General features: G+C 34.0%; 1 protein-coding gene across 4 annotated transcripts; it reads right to left on the reverse strand.

The window, feature by feature from the left end:
• Window positions 1-208: 208 nt before the first annotated feature.
• On the reverse strand, window positions 209-23,986 carry trmt11 (tRNA methyltransferase 11). Of its 4 annotated transcripts, XR_015935417.1 has the most exons (14): window positions 23,759-23,986; window positions 23,248-23,313; window positions 20,769-20,842; window positions 20,299-20,380; window positions 20,129-20,221; window positions 19,450-19,584; window positions 17,670-17,826; window positions 17,067-17,147; window positions 16,434-16,598; window positions 15,379-15,451; window positions 14,902-15,036; window positions 11,042-11,121; window positions 7,091-7,211; window positions 787-815 (listed from the first exon to the last, which is right to left on the reverse strand). XR_015935417.1 is itself a non-coding variant. In XM_088625680.1 (13 exons), the coding sequence occupies exons 1-13, from the start codon at window positions 23,834-23,836 to the stop codon at window positions 678-680; spliced, it is 1,398 nt and encodes a 465-aa protein (XP_088481806.1). In that variant the 5' UTR covers window positions 23,837-23,977; the 3' UTR covers window positions 209-677. The 4 variants fall into 4 exon arrangements, 2 of the variants coding, with proteins under 2 accessions (XP_088481806.1, XP_088481807.1); XM_088625680.1 differs by lacking the exon at window positions 11,042-11,121 and having other exon boundaries at window positions 209-815; window positions 23,759-23,977; XR_015935418.1 differs by lacking the exons at window positions 787-815; window positions 7,091-7,211 and adding an exon at window positions 9,678-10,241.
• Window positions 23,987-24,003: the final 17 nt, after the last annotated feature.

Here is a 24,003-nt window from a genome sequence, read left to right on the forward strand (position 1 = left end):
TTGTCCATGTAAAATATAGACATCCCTAAGGTTTTTAAATTTGAATAAAGGATAATAGACAAAAGCATGTAACCAAAGCACTTATATATAATTCCATTACGACAGACTTAGATACAAGTATTTTTCAGTCATTGGTTTGGTGTAATTGATGTTCAGATGGTATAGATAAGGACAGATGTAAGTATTACCAACAACTGAGAGGCAACCCAACAGAAGAGGCAATTTTATTTACAACAATGAATGGAAAATACATTAAAAATCATATCCAGTACATTTTAACTCAAAGCAACTTTTAAAATGAAAATATATTCTACATTATAATCTAGTTAAATTAAAAGAGAAGGCTCCTGTTTAAAAAATAGATAACTACAAAGTTAGTTTTTGCTTTAGGCTCTTCATACATATTTACAAAGCATTATGATGTAATCAACTGCATGATCCCAACTAAGTGGAATTTAGTGAAAATTCTATCTTTTAACTTTGCTTCATCGATTGACCAAATTCTAAAATACCTGATGAGCATAATACAACATTTGAGCACATACACTCTTCTCCAATTTTATTTGATATCCTTCAAAAACAATGTATGACTAGAACATACTAAATGGTGTATAAAAAATATAATGTATGCCATACATGTTACAGTTCTATATATTATAAAACTTAATTAAAAAATGTTATAGTTTTTTTGTGTTCTTAAACTCATCTTTACCGGTCTTCTTTTTTAAGCCACTGAAGTACTTCTCCCGGAATGAGTTGTGGCCTTGGTAAGGATTAAATCTAGCATGTAAAAGATGTGCAAGTCCATCTGCATCCTGTAAAACACATAATTGGTGAAATTAATATTTGCCATGCACTCTTTATTATATGTAACCTCTATGTGTTTCTTTAAAAGTGAAAGGATTCTTAAATACACAATGCAGTTGAAATATTAAGCCATTTACCAACACAAACTGAACTTTAATAAATGATATTAATAATCCTTAGCACAGATAAATCATTTTCATTTTTCCAATAAAGGTTAGTGCCTGTTAAGTCTACATAATCTGAGTCATTGTTTTGGCAGATGAATTAAAGTACTGAGAGGGTTATGTCTACCATAATTAACTTTCATGTCACAAATACTGTACATTACTTAATCTACATTACAAATGACAAAATGGACCAAACACAAGAAGGGCTCATTAATAAATATCCCCAAAAGAATACATTATAATGTAAGTAATGTAAGCACACCAAGGCAGAAATAAAATAAAAACACCCAACTTGCACACATTTTTATAACACATCACAAAGTTGACTTAATGTAAAAGTCAAAACACTAATAAAAATCAATATTAGAATATGATATATACTCCTTATAAGTATTTTTCTTGTCAAAATATTCAGTGGAATATGTTTTGGATCAAGGGGGAAAATGTTGATAAATTTCAGGTTTAAAAGTGGTAAAGTTATTTCCCTCCAGACACTGATCTTGGCTGTGAGCAAAATTTATATGAGAATGAAGGAACGCCAGGCAATGGGTTGTGAAAGTCAAATTGATTTTTAGGAGAATTTTACAAGGCTTTTGCATTATCATTTGCCAAGTACCAGAAAATTAAAAAAATATATAATGCAAACCAAAAAACCGTTATAAAGTCACTCAAAAGGATGTTTTTATCAATTCCATTTTCTAGTATGCTAATAAGTCAACAACACAAATTATGCAACAACACATTCACAGTTTATTCTTCCCCTTTAAGTACTGTTAAAATGTTGAATAAAAAATCTTTATATTAATAAAAGACTAATGCAATCAAAGTGCATAATACAATACAAATAATGTTCTGAAGTGTTGTAAACAAAATTGGTGTAAATTTTAAAAAATGCTCTTGTATAAAGAAATCACATTTTATTTTAAGAAAAGTCAGTGAACAGACTGCACAAGAATAAGTAAATCTTGTTGCCAAGCTCAAATTAGGAACCCAGCTGGATATTAGAATGCCTTATCCACATTTTAATTGAAACAAGTGCATATACAGAGTCAGCCTGCCTTTCATTTGAGACTATAGCTCTCCTGCTTGCCTGCAGGAAACATGTTAAGAACCTGTTATGAAACATCTCATTCTTACACCTTAAAACAATATATGTTTCTGATCCAAAATTTTGTAAGCCTTTAAAGAGGTGAAGTTCATAGCTTGGAGTTTTGACTCCAGGCCCACACCATATAATGCTTATGAAATCAAAACAAGAGCTCCAAAAAAGTTCACAGGACAGTGAAGTTTGAAGGAGGGGTAATGAGGTGTTTAAGAGATGGTAAACTGTAACTGAGGTGATTATTTTTACCCAGCCTGCTTCTCATCAAGACCACCTATTCTCTTTCCAAAGAGCCAAAATACGCTTTTGATTATACAAGTTGTTTTAGTAGTTTAGTAGGCACAGTATGATAAATATACATTCTTGCCCTTATGTAAACTCGATATGCCACCTAAAGGACCTGACTTCAATATAAACTGTATTCTACAAATAATATGTCCAGTTCTATTTAGACTTTTACATAGATCATTAGGGAAAACAAATCAGATGTTAAATTGATTTGCTGTTGATAAATGTCTTCCAGATTAATTTCCACTTATGATAATGGAACAGTTAAAATTTGAACATCGAAAAGAAATAAAGCGGACAACGTTCTGGAATCAAAAGTTACTGTAAATAATGTACCCAAAAGTAAACATCTTCAGATTGCAGATGAAAAACAAAATGGATGATAATTTAAGAAAATAATGCACTAATTTATTTCATCAACCAAATTTTGCCTATGAATAGGGCCATAAGCTACTCCATTGCAAGAAGCATCTTCATACAGCAGACTCACCATTCAAATCACAATAAGCGTATGTCTCTTGTGCACTGAACACAAGAATAAACTTATTGATGTGTACACTTTAGCAGCAAGTATATTTTGTTCTTGGATGGGTACAGAACCTTTGCATCTATTGTTTTAGCTAGCCAAGTATGTTAATTTGTGATATACAAATATACAATATACTAATGTTTCATAGAGGATTTGGTATAAAATTCAAGGATAATAGATAAACATAAAAAAATCCCATCAAGGCACAGCATTTTTTAAACTCGTTGTGACCTTTAAGCAGACAGTAAATGACAGTACCAAAGCTATGCCTTCTGTGGCTTCAAAAGACTTTGCTAGAGAAAGCGATTAAGAAAATGTACATTACATTCCCAAAAGTTAACTTGATTTCCTCTTAGTTAAAATATGAAAGGATTTATCTTTAAAGTGGAGCATCAAAGCTAATAGCCCACCTCAAACTGTTTTTTGAATGAGACAATGGTTTCTTATAATCCATGGTATTAATATCTACCCATTTACATCCTATTTTGTGACATCTGTTTTTTAAAGTTGTCACTAATGTAAGCCACTTCAAATTAATGGTTTATGAGGACAGGAATGAAAAGTGCAAGCTGTTGCTACAAGGGTTTAAGCCCTGTTATTTCTGGGCATTTGCAGATCAACTTTACTAATGGTTCAAAAAGGGGTATAATTAATAGTCAAGAAAAAAAGAAGAGGGGTCTTTAACAGGATAGCTAGTAACGAATACTGTTAGGGTAAGTGTAAACATTAAATAATCACGAGCTAAAAAAAATCCCTTCTTGCAAAAACAGACAAGAAAACAAAAATAAAATCCATACTGCAAATGAAATCCTGTTTTTAATCAGTGGGCCTCAGTTCAGCTAGAGGGCAAATCCCAGAGTCTGTTTTTTGTTTGAGACAAATCCTTGATGCTTGTTCTGTAGCTCAGCTCCAGTCTCTGTATCTGTGACCCAGTTCAACAGTAGCAACAGGAAAATGCACACAAACTAAACATTTAAACACTGCTGATTAAACATTATTTTGCACCTTTTTCATCGCCATGTAATTTAATGTACAGCACAGAAAATGGCATAGATGTAATGAAAATAAATAATTATTCTGTAAGCTGATGTTATGAGTATTGAACCAATAACATCTGTTGCATTTTTAATTCCTCTCATATATTAATAAGCCTGATACCTCACTATTCATTGTATTCAGAACTTGGGGAACCACATTGGAAATGGCAAGCTATCAAGATTTCTAAATCACAGATCTTCAACCTCAAGAGCATTACATTCTTTTAAAAATAAAGTTCCTTGGATTTTCAGAGATGACAGGACACTAAGCACAAACAAGAATTTTGAAAATCTCATTCACTTCACTCTTCACAACTTCCCCTGTGAAAGATCAAAATTCTTAGTCAGCCAATTATTTGCCATGTAGAAAAATCTCCAAGAAAGAAAACAAACAAAAAGTCTCTGAAAGAACCAACATTTTTTTTTAAAAGACAGCGGCAAATTGTAAATGCCCTTGCCAAAATAAACACTAATCACTCTTAACAGTAACAGGTACAATCTGTTTTACCATCCTGAGTGCTGTTTGACAACAGTGTCATCGCTTGCTGTGCTGACACAGCTGGGCTCCAGCCAGCGGGTGAGACGAATTCTGGAGATGAATTCCTGCTTCTCCACACGCCTCTCCTGCTCCCACCTTTACTCCTACCTTCGCACAGCCCACTAAGCACCAGTCTGCTGCGACTCCAAAACACAGTTTTAAACCTGTCAGCACCACATGTTTTTGTTGCTAAGCAGAGGGATAATTAACACATTTTGCTAATGCTGAAAAGAGAAGAAAAGAAGCACAATGTGAAGACCTGAAGTAGGCTCCACCGCCAAAATGTTGTTTCTTTTCTCCTCTTTTCAGCATGGAATTAACCTTTACTTGTTCTTAAACAGCCTACGCATGCTGACGCAGCTAGCTACTTGAACATTTTGCTCATTACTGCAGGCCAATAACTTGGCAAAATACCTGCAAAAGCTTAAAATTTCATAACAGATTTTTGTTTTAAAGTGATATATATTACCTAATGTCTGACAGGTACTGTATGTAACTGCAGGTTACTGTTCCTTAAAAAAGTATTCGGACCCTAACACAGTTGTCATAATTTGTTACTTAAAGCCTGCAGTCATGATACTCTGAAGTAGCTATTTATATTTGTTATGTGTACAACCTACTCCTCGGGTGTAATACAAACAACAAAAATGTAAAAAGAAGTACATAGATAACTATTACAAAAAATGGAAAAGTCATTGTTCCATATGTATTCAAACCCTTTGCTATAGCAAGCCTAAATTATTTAGGTGCATGAAATTACCTTAACGAGCCAAACTTCTCATTGTGTTTGCAGATAAAAATAATTAAGACTCAGACTAGAACTAGAACTTTTTAAGCTAAATACAAGATGTTAACTCTGACGCAAGCCCAACATAGTGCATCACTCAGTGAACATCTTCCCATTTGTCAGCATGGTGGTGGCAACACTAGGTAACAGTTCTGCGTCTCATCAGCGGGGACTAGGAAGCCTGTCAACACTGATGGGAACATAGATGGAGCAAAGTACTAGCAAATCATAGAGGAAAACCTGCTTCAGATCTAAAACTGGGACAACAATTCACCTTTCAGCAGGAAAATGATTCAAAGTACAAGATCAAAGTTACAGTGGAGTGGCTTGAGAATAAGACTGTCCTTCAGTGGCCCAGTAAAAGTCCTGACTTGAGTCCTTTGGGATGATGTGGAAAGACTTGAAAACTGCTGTCCATAAGCAACTTAAAGCTTGAGTAAATCTGCCAAGATGAATGGACAAAAATTGCATTACGTTGGTGTGTAGGGGTAGTAGACTTACACAAAAAAGATTTGCAGTCATAACTGCTTCTAAGGGTGCTTCTTTCAGACACCAAGTTTATGGATCGGAATACTTTTCCCATTGTATATTACCCTTAGAAGTCTTCTGTTGGAGCACTCAGGTTTTGAGCAAAATATTATGCATCGTTTTGTGATTTTATTATTTTTTAGGTAGGGACTGAAATATTTCTCCAAGGCACTGCAGCATGTATTCTAAAAGTGATTTTGCAATACAATTTTTTATTAAACCTTCTATGGCATTTCGTTATCAAGATACGAACAGAGAACATGACACCATAGAGAGACAGGATTGCACATAAAATAGTTCTACACATTCCTTCTGTAAGAATTCCTTTGTGCAAAGTTATGAAATACCACTAAAGGCATTCATGTATGAAACCATGATAAAAATGTGCAAAATTATTATTACAGGATTATTATTATTACAGGAATACATTAAACAAACTATGCTTAGTCAAGACTAGAAGCAGTGTGAAAGGTAATTCTTAGCACTACTTCTGTTAAATATGTACTTGTTGCAGGCTTGTGCAATAAATAATTTATACACAGGAACAAATATCCAGTCAAATCTCCAGCTGATTTGTTAATCTCTTGTATCAATTTTTGTATCAAGAGCAATATTTATGGAAATAAATAATGATCTGAAAAGAAAGGATTGTGGAAGAAAACAATGGTATCTGATGTGAAACAGGCTCAATACCATAATAACATTAGATGTGAGCATAATAGTAGTATTCCAGAAAAAGAACACAGAATCCTTATTCATCATACTTAGACATGGAGTGCATACACAAACAACCTCAAAAAGGATTATTAAAAGTATAAACCTAAAAACTAACAAAGATAATTTGACTGACATTTACACAGTTTAAATTTGAAGAATCACTGACCAATTATCAAGTGAGCTAAGACATACACCATTACTAATTATGAAGTATAAAGCACCAACATTTGTCTGTGATTCAAAGTGGAATTTTCAACACCATTTATGGGAACAATTTGGTCTTGATTCGAAGTGGCTGTCAAATCCAAAGAAGAACTATTTTCATGCAATCTATGATTAAGTCATTAGAGTGTAATAAAAAACTGAGTCAACTACAGCCAGATGTCATGGTCTTGAGGCCTTTCGTACAACTTATTTTTATAGTTCTGTGCCAGTTCTCAAACTTGGCTTGAATGTGTGTGTGCATAAAAAAACATTCCAAAAAAAGAACTTTGATGCAGACACTAGTGAAATCGTATGCAAGACCATGCACACACAACCATGCAGAAGAAAAGGAAGGAAAAAATTCAAGGAACTGCATAAACACTTACCTCAAATTCCTTCAGCTTTTCCATTGTTACCAAACGCCTGGATGTATGACTGGAAAGTGTCTGCTCACAGTTGCTAATAAGTTTCAGGCAAGGGTGCTGGGGTATAATTTCTTCCTTGTATCTGGAAGACATAAAGCATCTGCATAATACAATTTGAAACACATACACCTGCCTTCTGTAGCTCTTCTAGTTACATGGGTCACTTCATGAGGCCTTACATTGTATAAACTGACGTTTTTATAACCTTTTAAAATATTTCTGATATTTTGTATGCTATTTTAAAAACATTACTGCTGCCTGTTTTTAAGGAGTACAACCCTGTAAAGCACTCTAGAGTGTATACTAGTATTATAGGAAAAGGTTCATTGAAACCCTTGCTCAACAGATAAAAAGTGAAAGAATTAACAAAGGGGGACAATGATGTGATGTATGTATTGTGAAGATTTTCCAATGGTTGTTTATTCTGAAATAAAAAAGGAATTCTAGTGAAATTTGTGACTGTTAAACATGTTCATATCTGGATATTTTCTCTAAGCAATAAAGATGCTTCAAAATAATTTAAAAAATACTTTCACTGAAAGTAATTAAACACAAATCAGACCACAAATTTGTTTAATTTGTAAAGTGTTACTATCTTACCAATGATACAATACTTCCACACATGAAATTAGGAAATCTACTCATAGTATATGTGTGGATGAACTATATCATGATGCTGATTATGAGCTGTTCACAGAAATGTCCAACTTTAACAGACTCTTCTTCTAGTCAAGATATGAACACACAACATGTGCACAATACTTCTGAAAACCTAACTCAAACAACCAATTCAAATCTACTGCACAGATGTGAAGAATTCAGTGAAAATAACGTGCATTTATGCAATCTTCGTGCAGTAAGACAACCCACCATGCAGCCCAGACTCTGACAATTTCTATTCCTATCATTAATTATAAGACTGGACCACGATCTATGTACAATCAAATCTACTGCACAGATGTGAAGAATTCAGTGAAAATAACGTGCATTTATGCAATCTTCGTGCAGTAAGACAACCCACGATGCAGACCAGACTCTGACAATGTCTATTCCTATCATTAATTAGAAGACTGGACCACGATCTATGAACAATCAAATGAACAGCACACCCATTTAAAACAGCACTAATAATGGACTTATTTTAAAATTAGAGTTCTAGTTATATCTCAACATACTAAAGTGATATCTGCTTTTAAAACTATGGTGTTGGTTATACTGTAACTACTAGAAGTAGTTATTACAGGAATATTACAAGAATTATTCTGACTTCAGATACGTCTATATAAAGCAGTTGCCACAGGTGGTTACTAATTACTTCAAAACCAGACCAGCTGGGTCAGTTAATGTCCTGCTATTTCTTAACATAACACCTCCAATAGTGGTGAGGTGATAATGGTCAAACAGGCTTGACATTACCTCACTCTGGGTACCCTCTTGGTATTACTTTATAAGGATGCAAAATCTGGACAAGGCATGCAAGCGTTTCTTCATGAATTATTACATTCTACACTTCACCGGCTGTAAAAAACAAATTAGGGAAATCCTATCTTTTTGGACTCTTTGCTGCCAGTATCTATGGATAGATCTAATAAGGGGGTATTTCACTGGAACTAATTTATACAGATCATTAAAAAGTTCAAATTTTCGAGATATATTTAATGAAGATCTTGTTCACTTTAGTATTTTTCATCCTTAATTCTACATGTAAAAAATGGGACAACTGAACCTGAGCAATCCCTCATAGTTTTCTACAGTAGAAAATCATGCAAGAAAATTTCTGAACAAAACCCAAATTCATTTCTGTTAGTGAAAAAATATCAGTCCCAAGTCACTGCCAAGTATGAACCTCTACAATTACTGTTGCTGCTTTTACTAACAAACTTTTTTAAATGGCATAAATATGATCAGACAACACTATATTACATCTGCAAATAGTGATCTGATAAGTAATGGTTCAAGAACAGGTGTCTTAACAAATCAGTTTAGATTTTCCTGTGAGCTAAAGATACAGCTGTCTACCACATGAAGACAATTTCTATGTGAAATATTAAACATCCTTTTAATTTATGTTTAGCGCACTTAAAACGCCACAGTCACAGACAGATTTCAAAGAGATGGCATGTCAGTCCATACTTTACTGTGAATAAAGGATTTTTCTCCCTTTATTCAACAGCTGCACTGTTCAAAGAGAGAACCTCGGCATCACATTTCTCTGCACAATGTCCTAGAGTCCATCATGCACAAGATTAGAAATGTAGAAGATTAGGATTTAAGGTGATTTTTAAAATGATGAAAAAGTAGACGTTAGCTCAACAATGGATTTCTGTTCATATTGTTTTCTACGACTGTTTACCATTAAAAAGAAGTATGACAAAGGGGGTTCACAAACTCAACCTAAAATGATCCTGCAGCTGTATTTTAAAATACCATTACAAGTAAATTATATACTGTGCATAACACCATCTTAAAACAATCTATAAACTTATTATTTTTATCCTTTTAAACCTCAGGCTTCATAAAGTGACGGGATTTACTTTAGTGATAATTTGGTTTATTTCGCAAAACACAGAGGAAATGAAACATCAGTGGTTGGAAAGAATAAATGTATAAAATGAATACAGATCAGAAAACAAAAAAAAAATTTACAAGCTTAAAAGCCACAGATTCTTTTAAAATAAAGAATGGTTAAGAGGGGCCGGAAACCAAATGCATTTGAACTATTTTAATTAGATATCCACATCATATTACATCATCTCTGGTTAGAAACTGCCTCTGTCCAATATAAACTGTAATGCTATGGGAAGTAAGGCAAATGGTTTAATTTTATACCATAAAATCGCACAAATGCTGGTCTGTGTAATTCAAAAAGCACAGAACTTTATAATTCTATAACAAATGCCACTGTTTGTAAATATTGCTACACACTTTCCAGAGGTTCAGCCTGTCAAGGAAACTTGGCCATGAACCAAGCGTTTGTGGATTCTGTGTTTTATGGTGACAGACTCCCTCTGGTGGTGAACACTGTTCCAATGACTATACAGTAGGGCAAGGTGTCCAAGTCCTGGTTCTGGGGGGGGGACCCGTGTCTGCTGCAAATTTCCGTCCATCTTAGCTAAATTAAATGAAATTAAATAATTAGCTCAAATAACGAAGTCACAAAACTCAGGAATAAAAAACCCTGCATCATGGAAAACAGTTACGTTTTCTAGATTTCAGGGCACCTCAAATTGATGTTCCAAACATATATGGGGCTTGTTTAGTTTGGCCACTTCTGTGAGCAACTAATTAATAAAACTTTTTTAAAATAACTTTTAATCATCAACTTCATAAACGAAGATATAGAATGGGCAATATCTGTTATTGAATTAAGCATTCAATGAATGATGCCATTAATATTCTGAGTAAGTAACTCACACAGCTCTGCAAAAGTGTAAATTAGGTTCTTCTAGTTACTGGTATTGATGGCGAATGTATACAATCTTTTTAATAGCCCTCAGATGTTTGTTTATTGCAACTTGAGAGAATTAACCAGCCAATGCATAACAAGGTCCTCTTTTTAATTACAATCTGTTTGCACTAAACACTATGAGCACAGAAAAAGCAGCTCTGTGCACATAAAAATACTTAGAAATCTTTGATGCAAGAAAACCAAGATACTATCTCTCCTTAAGCAAAAATCTAATTCAGTCAGTCAGTCGATAGAATGAATTAAAATAGATTAAAATACATAAAAGGTAAAACACAGTGCTTTGAGCACTGCAGGTAGTCATTGTGTCTTATTGGACATCAGACAGACTTAATTAGTGGCAGACGGCTACAGAGTTACCACGTAAAATACCTTATAACCTCAGAGCCTCCTATCCGTACAGGAATAGTTTCAAGTACTTCCTTGGTAGCTATAAAAATACCCACCGCTAAAGAATTTTATGATAATGACTCATTCCAGACAGGCAGGCAGGCTGCAGTTTGCTCTAATCTAGATTCCCACGAAGCTATAGGATGACACAAAAAACATTAAAGGAATTCAGATCCACCATCATTTTAAAGTCAAGTTTCAAATAAGCTCTTTCAGTCTTTGACATTTTCTTTCATTAAGAGATTTTATCTCCCGAGTTCAGTACAGCAGACCTCCTTTATTTCATCAGAAACACACGCAATCCCACTGAAAAATAAACTTGAACCCAATATAATTTAAAATGAAATATGTTTAGTTAAATTGTATTACCCTCTTCTATGAAAATGTAGTGCTTTAATATTTTTTTCTTGTTTTGTATCAGATTAAAGAAAGTCATGGTGAGGCATACAGGTTAAATTAGGTACCTTTTTCTCTTGTGTCCCCATGTAATTAGGATAGCAATTCTGAAATCATAATAATACAATTTAATTTATGAACACTTTTCAGTTTAATTTATTAATGCATTTGCAAGGTCTGACTGAGTTTGACTGTAAAAAGTAATATTTAATTATTGTTGAGCACTTGCAAATTGCTTTCTCATTAAAATTGCAATTTTCTCAGTGGAAGGTGTTAGTGATCACTATTATTTCCACAAATTAAAGAATTAAGTTAAAAAAATTAAAATCCTTATTGTTATAGGGTAGTAAATAAAGTATGTCTTAAACTAAAAAGCCAGGAATTTCCTAAAATTCTAAACTAAATTTAGCTCTAAGGTGAGTGCTTTTGTAATAGTACGTCTTACTGTTTCGAGTCATACTGTTGTATGAATCAACCATTAATGAATCAACCCACAGAGGTGTATTACAGTAGATCAAATTTAGTCCTCCAGATTTTTCCTCCACCTGAGCTCTTCATTTCTTAATTGAAATATTTAATTTTAAACATTCTTGGGTTTTAGGAGGTAATATCTTGAAGACCCCAATAAAATGATGTTTCATCCTACAGAATCCGAGTCGAAGAATACTGCCCAACCATTTCAAATCGGATATTCAGAATAAGGCCTTTACATCATGCTGGTCTTGAACAAATCAATTTGGGTTAGGACTAGAATATACAGTTAAACAGTAATCGAATGCTTAAAAATCTTATTATCCCAAAATAAATTCAACATTGTATAACTGACAGGGCTGAAGCTTTTTGCGGACACGCCCCCTAATCTGCCCTTTGCATGCGGCTGTAGCTATAAAAACGTATTAGCCAAATACGCCATGTGAGTGACAGAAGCAGCGGCTGTGAGGAATGGCTGCCAGCTTGAAACCCCCCATCTTGTGAGCTATTTGATAACATTGTTAAATACAAAGCTCAACTATCCCGAACCAGCAAAAACAGCAAATCACAATTTGCGATGGGTCCTTTTAACTACATAATATGGCATAATAGATATTTAAAATGTTCCAGGTTGTTCCAGATATGAGCCCTGGTGAATATTTGTGGAAAGAGCTAGGAAATGCTAATAAGAAGTACTGCATCTAGTACTCAGAGATCAGTGATCTATCAAAGCCATACATTTTTATTCATTTAATTCTTACCACCCTCTCTCCTTTTTACATTCCTGAAGAAGGCTTCATACATGAAACATCGTGAAATACCTGTGAAATATTATATAAAATGTAAATTCAGTCAATTTCAAACACTCCTGTTTTATTTGCCTTGTCTGACACAAGTGCTGCTGCTGTGGGAAGCAATTTCACTTTAAGCCATCAAAAAGACATACTTGGGATGTTCCAATTGATCAAAGCATCATTCATGTAAAGATACACATACATTATCAGAAAGCTGCTTATTCCTGGAAAAAATCAGAGCAACTTGAAGCCTATCCTGGAAGCACAGGACAACAAGGTGCGACTACCCAGTCCATTATTGGACACACACAAAAGCACAAAAGGAAAATTTAGAGATAATCCAGCTAGCATGTCTCCTATCTCCCATCTTCACCAAATCACATATGGGGAGAACAAACAAACTCAATAAAAGAGTCAAGAGCCGCAAAGAAAGAGTAGCTCCCAAGCTAGATTAAAAATCACAGAATCCTAACGTTCTTTATTACCAGAGCGGCTGCCTGTGGAAGATAGCTTTTTAAGATTTAAACAAAACCGGTAATAAATCAAGATTCTCTGTGCCCAGCAATGTGCTGAAGTCTGCAAAAAAGAGTACAAAGATCACAAAGCTGGTTTTGCTATATAATTGTCTAAAAAAACAGAACACAAATATTTACTGTAAGTCCAAGATTTCTTGTCTAAAAAATCAAAAAGCTGTAAAAGGTGATTTTGCTGCATCCACTGTATTGTATATCTACACAATCTAAAACACTATTGAAGAATACCCGTGGGCCACCCAGCTTTCAAAACCACAAAAGAAATACTAAGGGGTGAAATTAGTTTCAGTGAGCTTCATCAAACATCTGCAGCAAAAATAAAATTAAAGAAATTCTATAGTTTCTCCAACATATTTGTAGAAAGTCTAAATGATTTAAACAAATCAATGCAGTTCCCAAAACAATACTCAACTCAAACTAGCATTTTTCAAAACAATTCTGAAGTCAAAAGATTTCAAATTTATGTGCAAACTGATATATTTATATAAAATTATGATGCAACCTTGCATGTCACTGAAACCATGCAGGTCTTAATATGTATTGATATACCAAACATTTTAATGAGTTACACACATTAAAACCAGTTCCTATGTTCACAGCATATATTACCAAACCAGCATTTCTGCAGCTTCTATACTGTAGTATGTTAAATTATGTACTTCACTAGAACTTCTTAAATGGCGCTAGACTGAGTGTTAAACAGATTCAATTTATAAAAAAATACTGAAAATTAAACTTTAGCAACTTTCCTGATAATTAGTAATATCACTAATAACCTTAAAATACAAATGCAACAAAAAAAGTAATGTATGATTAGCACACCTGCTGTAAAATAAAGGGCGATAAATCTGTTTTGCTTGAGATATAAAAAGCAATTTTTCTGTGCATGATCTCATTTCACACATCTTGAAAACTGGCAGAGACAGAACATTCTCATAAAGGGAATTAGTAGACATTTAGTATACTGTTATTTTTTAATATAGCAACATACAAATTATATTGTATCTGGAAATGATATGCAATATTATACCAGTGACTCAAAAATATGCATAGCTTATTGATAATGTTTGATTATTCATTTAAACAGACACACAGATTAACCTGTTGTCACTTTAGATGTTGCGGTACTGTACAACTAGCTAACAGTCTATATATATATGGAGAGCACATTTTCTAATAATTTCTAATAGCAGAAATGGCATAAAGGCTACATGGCTAATTCCAACCAAAGCCCTTTATTTAGTCTGTAATGCAATTTTGTGGACTTTAGATTATAGTTCAGATATGTAAATCATAAAAATGCAATAAGAAATCATAAAAAGATCAGTATTATAGTATTAGTATTCTGTGAAGTTTAGCTGATCAGATGTTGTGCTTTTGTGCAACAGGTGGCAACACCATGTTTTTCATATCGGCAGCAGCTAAAAATGGAAGTGTAATAATGAGTCTGAGGACCGCCTACTTTTCTGCATACCTAGAGGGAGGAGCTGGGTTTGAATAAGCATCAAAACAAATTGCTGACTAGATAAAACAGGAATTACTCTGGGCATAATACTGTGCCAATTTAAGTTAATTCACAATTCAGTTTTAGAGCCCGAAAAAAGTTTCTGCTTACTACGAAATTCCAAGATGTCTATAAAGCTAAAAACATTTGAATAAAAAACCTGTTAATCTACAACAAGTTAAGAAGTGTTTAATTCAATCAAAATTTAACAAACTTACTCTGGCCTATACACTGGCAACCAGTAGACTAATCTTCCGTTGATCACAAGGTGTTTAGCAGCAAAGTTCAACAGGTCTGTGAAGATATCGCTGAGGTGGTAGGCCATGGACACAGGGACATGACTTTCTCCATTACTGAAAATGTAATATAGTTCTATTATTATTCTGGTTAAACATTAATATTAAAGAAGATTAATACAAATCTACAACACTCATATGAACAATATTAAATAACTATTTTGAACCAATATGTATACATTACATTTATTGATAAAAAATAATATGTTATACAAATCAAATATGAACCTCTAAATTCTATTATTTAGAATCTGCCCTTTTTCCCTATGGTACAGTTTTATTTACTTGATAGATTATAGACGGATTATAGTAATAGTCCTGCCAAAATCCCTGAACAAAGTATAGGGGGAAATTTCAGTACAAAAATATGTCAGAATGGTAGTTTTAGGAAGAACTTACAAATCTTCTGGTGGTTTTATCATTTCTTTCTGGGAACCTGTTTTCCTTGTAGATTCTCTTATACCATATGGGGCTGAGATGGAGAAAGCAAAAAAAGGTTTCATTCTTTCTAGATCTGCAAATGAAAATAGAGGTTGTTTTTCCCCTATTTTACAGGATTAGTGCCATAAGTACAGTCAATTGAGCAGTGTATAAATGTAAATCAATTGCAAGCAGAAAACATGACAACAAAAGAGGACAACAAAACAGTGCTGATGTGGAGGTAGTTAAGTGACTGTCAAGCAGTAATGTGTGACGAGATGTGTTAGGAAGCTCATTGTAATGTATGGTCAAACACTATATTCATGTAGTTACGCTTGTGATTCAAAACTGATCCAAACTAATTCCAGAAATACTTTGACTCAATGAGAGAATTACAGCTCTGAGTAAGTAAAGCATGCTCTGGTTTGGTATGCAAAGTAAGCTGAACTGTACTAGTTCACGTTCAGGTTTTTAATGATGCTGTACTGTCTCTATATTTACTGACTTTGGATATATGACTGAATTTATGACTGTCCCATTTGCAATTAAAAATGAGTCATCTCTTCTCTGTTTTTTAAATAAAAAACATAATTGACTGTCCTTTATATTTTAAAGTACAGTATATCACTCGGCAATAAAAAAAAACTGAATTGCATGTGTTGCAGTAGAATCAGAGGCAATTTCAACATTTTTTCTTAGAAAAGAATTGAACATATATTACAGCAATACTGCCGGTCATAGACATTCTGACTGAGGAGAATTGTTAGGTATTGCTCTCAGAGACAATGCTTAGGGGCATCTGTGAAAACAAATATCATAAGAGAATACTAAAAAATATTGGTAAGGATAGTAAGTGTTAAAAAATGAAGAATATCCAGATGCGAAGCTTTTACCCTTTCAGCTAAAAAGACCTGGAGCTGTGCAGAGAAATCTAATGTATAAGACTACCAAGTAGCTCCATGAGTGAAGCAAAACTAAAGCTTAAAAGTGAAAAGTGGATGAGACTGGCTCGTGATGTGAGATAATAAACATACGATCTGTGATGATGGCGTCGAACAGACTTCCAGTTCTCCACACATTTTTGGATGCATCCGACACGAGAACATCAACGTAAGATTTCTCTGCACCATATTGTCTTAGGTTAGCTCTGATGTTTTCATCGGGTCCCCTCCACTTTTGATTCTTCCTGCTTGCTTTCCCTGCAAATGAATTACAAAAAAGTTAAAGACATTAATCATCTTGAAAAAACCTAGCATGAATATTCCAACAATTTAGCTTTTGTTCCACATTTATTCAAACCAAATATACATAGCAAAATAGTAAACATAGCCTTGTCTGATAAAACACAGCTGTGCTCCAACTCCTAGAGTGAATGAAATAATGCCATGCAAGGTTTTAAAAACAGGTTCAAATCAGGCCATAGTCTTTTTTTTCCTCAGACACTTCATAGTACCTTCCTAACTGTACTTAACTTAATAAAAATCTCATAAATAAGAAAATGACTTTACTTCTTTACTTGAGATTACCTTTTGTTAAATTAATGACGGTAAGAATCTTTGCATCCAATGTCTGATTTGTTTTCTCAAAAACCTTATAATGTTATAAGGAAAATAAATTACAGTATATTTTAAAGAATAACCAATAATCTTTGAATTTTCATATCATACCTATTCCATGTATTGTGTTGTAATCAATGTCTGTACCGCATACATATGATCCAAAATGTGCACATGCAACAAGAAGGCTACCTGGAAAAGAAGCAAAATCAGTAGAGTGAAGGATAAAGGCACCATTAGGCCTGACTGATGCTATTGTCATGTTATTGGCACACAACACAAAGATGCACACATGCATTCTGGTTGTTCAAAAGGATTTTTTAACACTGATTCAGCCTATAAATTAGTACATCTGGACAGCATATTCTATACTCATTTGTGTTTAATTTCATATTATAACTCCTGATAAAAGACACGTTCATGACTGAAAGGTCAAAGAGGAGTTGGAAAGAAAACAATATTTCTGCTCTCTAAACATATTGAACACAGCAAACACAGACCATATGAAGAAAAGGTTTTTTGGAATATACAGAGTTTATTATGATCAATCACAAGAAAGGGCAAATTTCCAACTCAAAGGGCTCTTAGAGGAGAACAAATGAATCAAAAAGGTGATTCTTTTGAATACTGTCACTTTAAAATAAAACATTTTGCACCACACTAAGTATAAGGCACATACTTTTTCAAATTAAAAAGTTGACTTAAGAATAGTACCTGTTCCAACAAATGGATCAAAGACCAAGTCGTTGGCCTTTACTTTGCCATGGTTAGCCATTATAAAGGACAACCCAGCATCCATGCTTGTGTTACCAATGAAATGGCGTTTCTTCACACTGAAAGACCTTATCAAATCTCTCTGACCATCTGCAATCTAAATAAGGGTGACAAGAGCCATAAAGATCAACAACAAGGTGTTCTAAATTCTTAATAAATATGACTTCACTTAATCCCTCATATGCATGTAGAAAAAAAGTAAGCTATTATTACAATACCATAAAATAAAAGAAAAGACCACAAATTCCCATCTATAATTCAGTCTGTGCTTTATTTCCCATCAAATGAAACACAGTATGTTTGAGTAGCTGTGTCAGCATGCGTTGCCTGCAAAGGAACAAGTAAAGGTTTAATTCCACACTGACAAATAGAAAAGAGGAACACAACGGTTTGGCTGTTGAGGCTTTTTCAGGCGTTGCCTTTCTCCTTTCTATTTTTCAAAGTGGAATTAAATAAAGTATAGCAGAGGGTACAAACTACATGACAGTCTTTTTACTGCTACTGAATACTGATATTTTAAAGTATAATTCAATTTTAAAGCATAATTAAACATGACACAGAGTTGCAGTTAAAAAGCCATTTCCTTATTTTTTTAAATAAGGACATGGCAAAACAATAAAATTAAAAACTGGAATATACTGCTCTTAGATCAATTTGATTAAAAAGCTTATAATGAAAGACAAATCATGTGAAAAAAAGTTTGTATTGCATTCCTTTTTTTTTAAGAGTTTTATTTTATGAAATGTTTCAATTTCTCAGAACTGCCTCATTTATCCATCGGAAATAATAACAAAGCAACATCTGAAATAATAACAAGAACTATTATTAACAGTGACAGCCAGCTGTTGACCATTCAAAGCTGAGGCAGGGTTCTCCCAAAAGAATATAATAATGGTGTTGAACTATCATATAAGCTTTCAAACTAGTAGTCTTACATCCTGACCATGTTATTTGAGGTAGCTGAAATAGTTATTTATTGCACTACAGAGTAGGAAATGACTTTTCTGCATTTCAAAAATGTAACAGAATGCAAATAAATACTTCTGTTTTCCCTCAGGACCACCCTCCCCAACCCTGCTGTCGCACTCTTCTCAAGATGCAGTAACACTTTATTCATTATTCAATTACAGCACTGAACCTCTGGAACATTTTCCTGTCATCACTCTTATAGATCATAGTCTGCAATGCAGTAAGTTTGTTAATGTGACAAAAGCAGACCAAGTAATAAGGACAAGAAAAAGGACTGCTTAGAAAACCCTAGTTGTATTTAATTCATCTTGGTGAAACCACTCCAGTCAGAGTACATTAAAGTCAAGTAAACTGCCACTTCAGTTAGAAGGTCAGTATAATTCAGTTTCCTGCTAACCCTTATTGTGAAAACAGTTCAAAAGCAATTTTGAAATAGCTTTTGAAGGCTTTTCTCAAAACATGTTAAAAGGTCACTATAGCTAGTGTTTGCCTATACTGTAAATGTGTGAGAAGGCAAATTTCTGGTCTACTGTACATTTTCAAGAAAGTTATTGTCAGAAAATTAAAGACAAAATTAATTTGATTCAATTGTAATATTTTCCAGTAAAATGAAAACAACTTGTCAATACAAAATTAATATTTATAATCAAAGTAATAACAATAGCAAATACCTTAAAAAAAGCTTTATCTTGCACTTCTTACTAACTTAATACGTTTAAATAATGGCACTCCACACAGATTGATTACATACCCATCTCCCAAAGTAAACGTAAAAGGGATCTTCTGGAATTCTATTGGGATCAGAGCCATAGTTTTCTAGCAGACAGAACACATGATCAGGGTTCTTCAAGTTTACTTTCCCAGAAAATGGCAGGAACTCTAGGGTCTTAAGAAGCAAAATTAAATCAATTAAAGATGATTTCATATTTTTAAAGGAAAATCCTAAATTGTAGCATATAAATATAATGTTGTAAAGTAAGGCTACTCTTGCAGCCCTTCCAATCTGCCCCACTGGAAGAGTTTGGAAAGACATGCTTCTTATGTAATAATTGTGAGTATCAATATAGCAATTAATGTGATTGTTGCATTAATGTATTGCAATGGGGTGTATTGATAGGGCTGCGTGTTGAATAGTTTGTAATTTAAAGTAATTATCTGATTGAAAGGACCTTTATTAGTGTAGTCATCTTTGTATTACTAATATAACTGGTTGACATTCCATTAATATACCTAGCTGCAGATGCCAGGGTACCCACTAAGACTTAAATGTACAGTTGTAAAACATTAATTTTATTAGCTAATGCATATTTTAATTTAATTCAGAGGTGAAAAAAATAAAGAAGATAAAACTGTATTTTCCACAACCACATTTTTCCACAGCCAAGTAAACATGCGTACTTAAGCTTTATCATAAGATTTTACAAACTTACATCTATCTTCTGGATTCTCTCTTGATGAAGCACCGTTTTGTTGAATGTGTAAACATTAATTTTATACGTTGAGTCTGACTTGAGATAGGGTACCTAAAAAATACAGTTATGTTCAGTACATTATTTCATACTATTTAGATAATACCTGCAAAAATGACTGTTCTGCATACCATATTTTCTGTCGGATAATTCTTTAGAGACAACTGTAATTCCTGGTGTGTTCTTCCATGGCCCCATAGTTCAAACACTGACCTGCATGTCAAGAAAAATAAACACCACCGATATCTGTGTTAACTGCAGTTTCAAGTGATAAATTCCTCCAAATTGCTCCAAGGGAGCAAATACAGGTAGCATGCACAGCATTAGTAGGATATTTGTGTTCTTTACATGTTTTTAATAAACTTTTTAAATAAAAGTTAATAAATATTAATTCAAGCAATAGTGAAATAAACTGTCACAGATAACTAAGAGAAAGAATGATTTGATAGCAACATATGGCTTCATCCTACGTAAATATACCTGTATTACTAAATACAGGTATAAATACTAAACCAAACAAGCTAGATGGGCTACTTGTCTTCCTCTTATTTGCAAGGTCTCGTGTTTTCATGCTTCGTATTACGGGTTATGAACTACTTACTTTGCACACACAGTTCGTTTCATAACATTTCGCACATCTTCCTCCGAAACATTGCTGAGAACCCAGAATGGAGACTGAAACAAATCATTTAGGTTTTGATAACATTCTGTTTGTATGACAGAGTGGACATTTTCTGCTCTGTGCCTCAGTGGAAATTAAAGACAGAAAACTGCAGTAGGTTAATCTGATAGGCCACTTTGCTTCATCTCCACAAATAAGTTCATATGTGGCTAATATATATAAATGCATACAAAAAGATATGAAAGATATGATCATTAAGAATTTTTGTTATATTCATAAACCACTGTAGGTTAATGATTTACTGCAGTTTGTTAAATTAACCTACAGTTTATTCACAATATGAATGCAGAGAATCCCCTTTTCCCCACATTAAAAAACATATCAGATGAAGATGTTTGTCCTAACATTTAAGCAGTATAGCTGGTTACTTCGGCTTGATTACAAAGAATCACCAAAAAGTAGCCCTACTATTTTTAATCATGTTAAAACATATTTTTAAAAATACATTTCATTCAATAATGTCACACATGAGGAAAACTGCAAGAATTCCAGGCAGGTAGTAGTGAAGGTTTTTTTATATTTATTAAAATAAACAAGGAGCAAACATCTAGATGCTAGGTACAGGGATGTTAGAAATCATACTTATTACTATCATGAAGTGTGAACTAGTATCCGATCCTATATTACTAATGTTCACATTGGTGAACAACAATGTCTGTGTTACCTTTTCACTAGATGGTTTTTATATTCTTTGGTATATTACCACAATTCACTTTACCATAACCAGAAAGCATTCCAAATAAAGAGCAGACAAAGAATGAAGGCATTTGAAAGAAAAGCCAAGCAATGCAGCAATTTTACAGCAAATAATAAAAAAGGCAGCATGCGGTTTTCTTTCTATGAATCATACAATCATAGAACAGCAATGCTTTACACTCAGTCTCACACATCGGTATGATGTTTTCTCAGCTCTGTATGGTTCATCCAGTATGGAAGCCCGTTCCCGCCAAGGAGTAAAAAAAAAAACGCGCTATGGTATCTCAGAATTCCGACTTAGCAAGTCAGAATTGCGACTTAGCAAGTCAGAATTGCGACTTAGCAAGTCAGAATTGCGACTTAGCAACTCAGAATTGCGACTTTATATCTCACATTTGTGACTTCGAAATAGCCATATTTCATTGTCTGTCCTTTTGTTATTGTAACGGATTCGGGTTCTAGGGCTTGTGCCCTCGCCGCTCCCACCCTAGTTCGTGCCTCGCTGCACTGGCTCGAACCTGAGTCTTGCCAGCTGAGCTAAAGAAGACCTTCTTTTTTAAGTAAAAAAGGACATACAATGGAAATATGTAAAAAGTATGTTTCAGCTTTTATAATTGTGAATTCTTCTGGATGTGAAGTGCCTATTTCTGTATCTTATTTCATATTCTGTCTACGTAAATAAAAACTATTTTTAAAAAGCCCACCGTGCACTATTCCATCCGGGTACTATGGAAGCCTCACTGGCGGAAATGGGATTCTATAAAAAATAGTGTAATTAATTTGATTTTTATCAGGGCACTGTACAGGACAAGTCTTCAGGCTTATAGATCCCATGATCCTGTACGATTCATGAAAATAGTGTAACGAAACGGCCGACATACAGGTTGTACGATCTGGTTGCATTACACCACCCTCCCCTGCGCATAACAGGGATGCTGGCCGCCGGGGCTAAAGAAAGTGTTCTTAAAGAAAGTGAGCCAGTGCAGCGAGGCACGAACTAGGGTGGGAGCGGCGAGGGCACAAGCACTAGAACCTGAATCCGTTACAATAACAAAAGGACAGACAATGAAATATGGCTATTTCAAAGTCACAAATGTGAGATATAAAGTCGGAATTCTGAGTTGCTAAATCGCAATTCTGAGTTGCTAAGTCGCAATTCTGAGATACTAAGTCGCAATTCTGAGATGCTAAGTCGCAATTCTGAGATGCTAAGTCGCAATTCTGAGTTGCTAAGTCGCAATTCTGAGATACATAGTCGGAATTCTGACTTACTTAGTCGCAATTCTGAGATGCTAAGTCGCAATTCTGACTTACTCAGTCGCAATTCTGACTTACTTAGTCGCAATTCTGAGATGCTAAGTCGCAATTCTGAGATGCTAAGTCGCAATTCTGAGATGCTAAGTCGCAATTCTGAGATGCTAAGTCGCAATTCTGACTTACTCAGTCGCAATTCTGACTTACTAAATCGGAATTCTGAGATACTAAGTCGGAATTCTGAGTTACTAAGTCGGAATTCTGAGTTACTATAGCGCGTTTTTTTTTTACTCCCTGGCGGAAACGGGCTTCCATAATCCAGTGATAACCAAACAAAGAATATGATGTCCCAGAACACCAATTTCCTAATTTTAGTCAGTAATATATGATGACCAAGTTCATCACATTTATTAGAGCTCAGGTATTACAGGAAAAATAAGCAACATACCTTTTCATCAAAATGTTCGTCCGGAGTAAACTGCACACCACTGAGTGAAAGTAATGCCTTGATTTCCTGAAAAACGGAAACTTATAGTTTGGAAATTATTTGCATTCATCATAAATCCTAATATTTACAAAACTATAATGAGGCTGTCAGACAGTTTCAGAATAAAACTCAAGAGTCATAAGATACACTACGTAATTTATTTACAAAATTATGAAAGAATAAAGCCGTTCTACTGTAATTACAACTACTTAGACCTATGTCTAGAGAGATTTAAAGTAGATTACTTAGTACACTGCTTCTAATGAAATTGCGGTTTAGACAGTTAGCCTCGATAACTGGCTCCTACAGGTTCATAATTTAAGATTATTTAAGATTATACCCTTTATACCAGTATCTATTGATTTAGCCATCTTTAGCTATGTAATAAAAAACTGTAGAGCCAGGAAAAATAGTAATACTTTTCAGAAAACTTTTAAAAAGTGCTTTAAAAACGTAATTTATTTTTACATACCGGTAATCTGAATTCAACATTTTCTTGTGCTAAATGTAATAAATATTTCCTACACGTTCGGCTACAGTGGAGCGCCATTTTTGTATTCCCTCTCAAATTATATTCCGCAGGAAATAGACTCCACTTCAAAGTCGGTTCCTATCCCGAATAATGCACCCTTCGTAAGCGATTAAATATTACACTACATAGACATAACAGTGTGAAAAAAATAAAACGCAATGTATTTGTCATTTCCTGTATAAAAA

This window comes from Lepisosteus platostomus, chromosome 3, assembly GCF_059453375.1.
Source record: "Lepisosteus platostomus isolate fLepPlt1 chromosome 3, fLepPlt1.hap1, whole genome shotgun sequence".
NCBI lineage: Eukaryota > Metazoa > Chordata > Actinopteri > Semionotiformes > Lepisosteidae > Lepisosteus > Lepisosteus platostomus.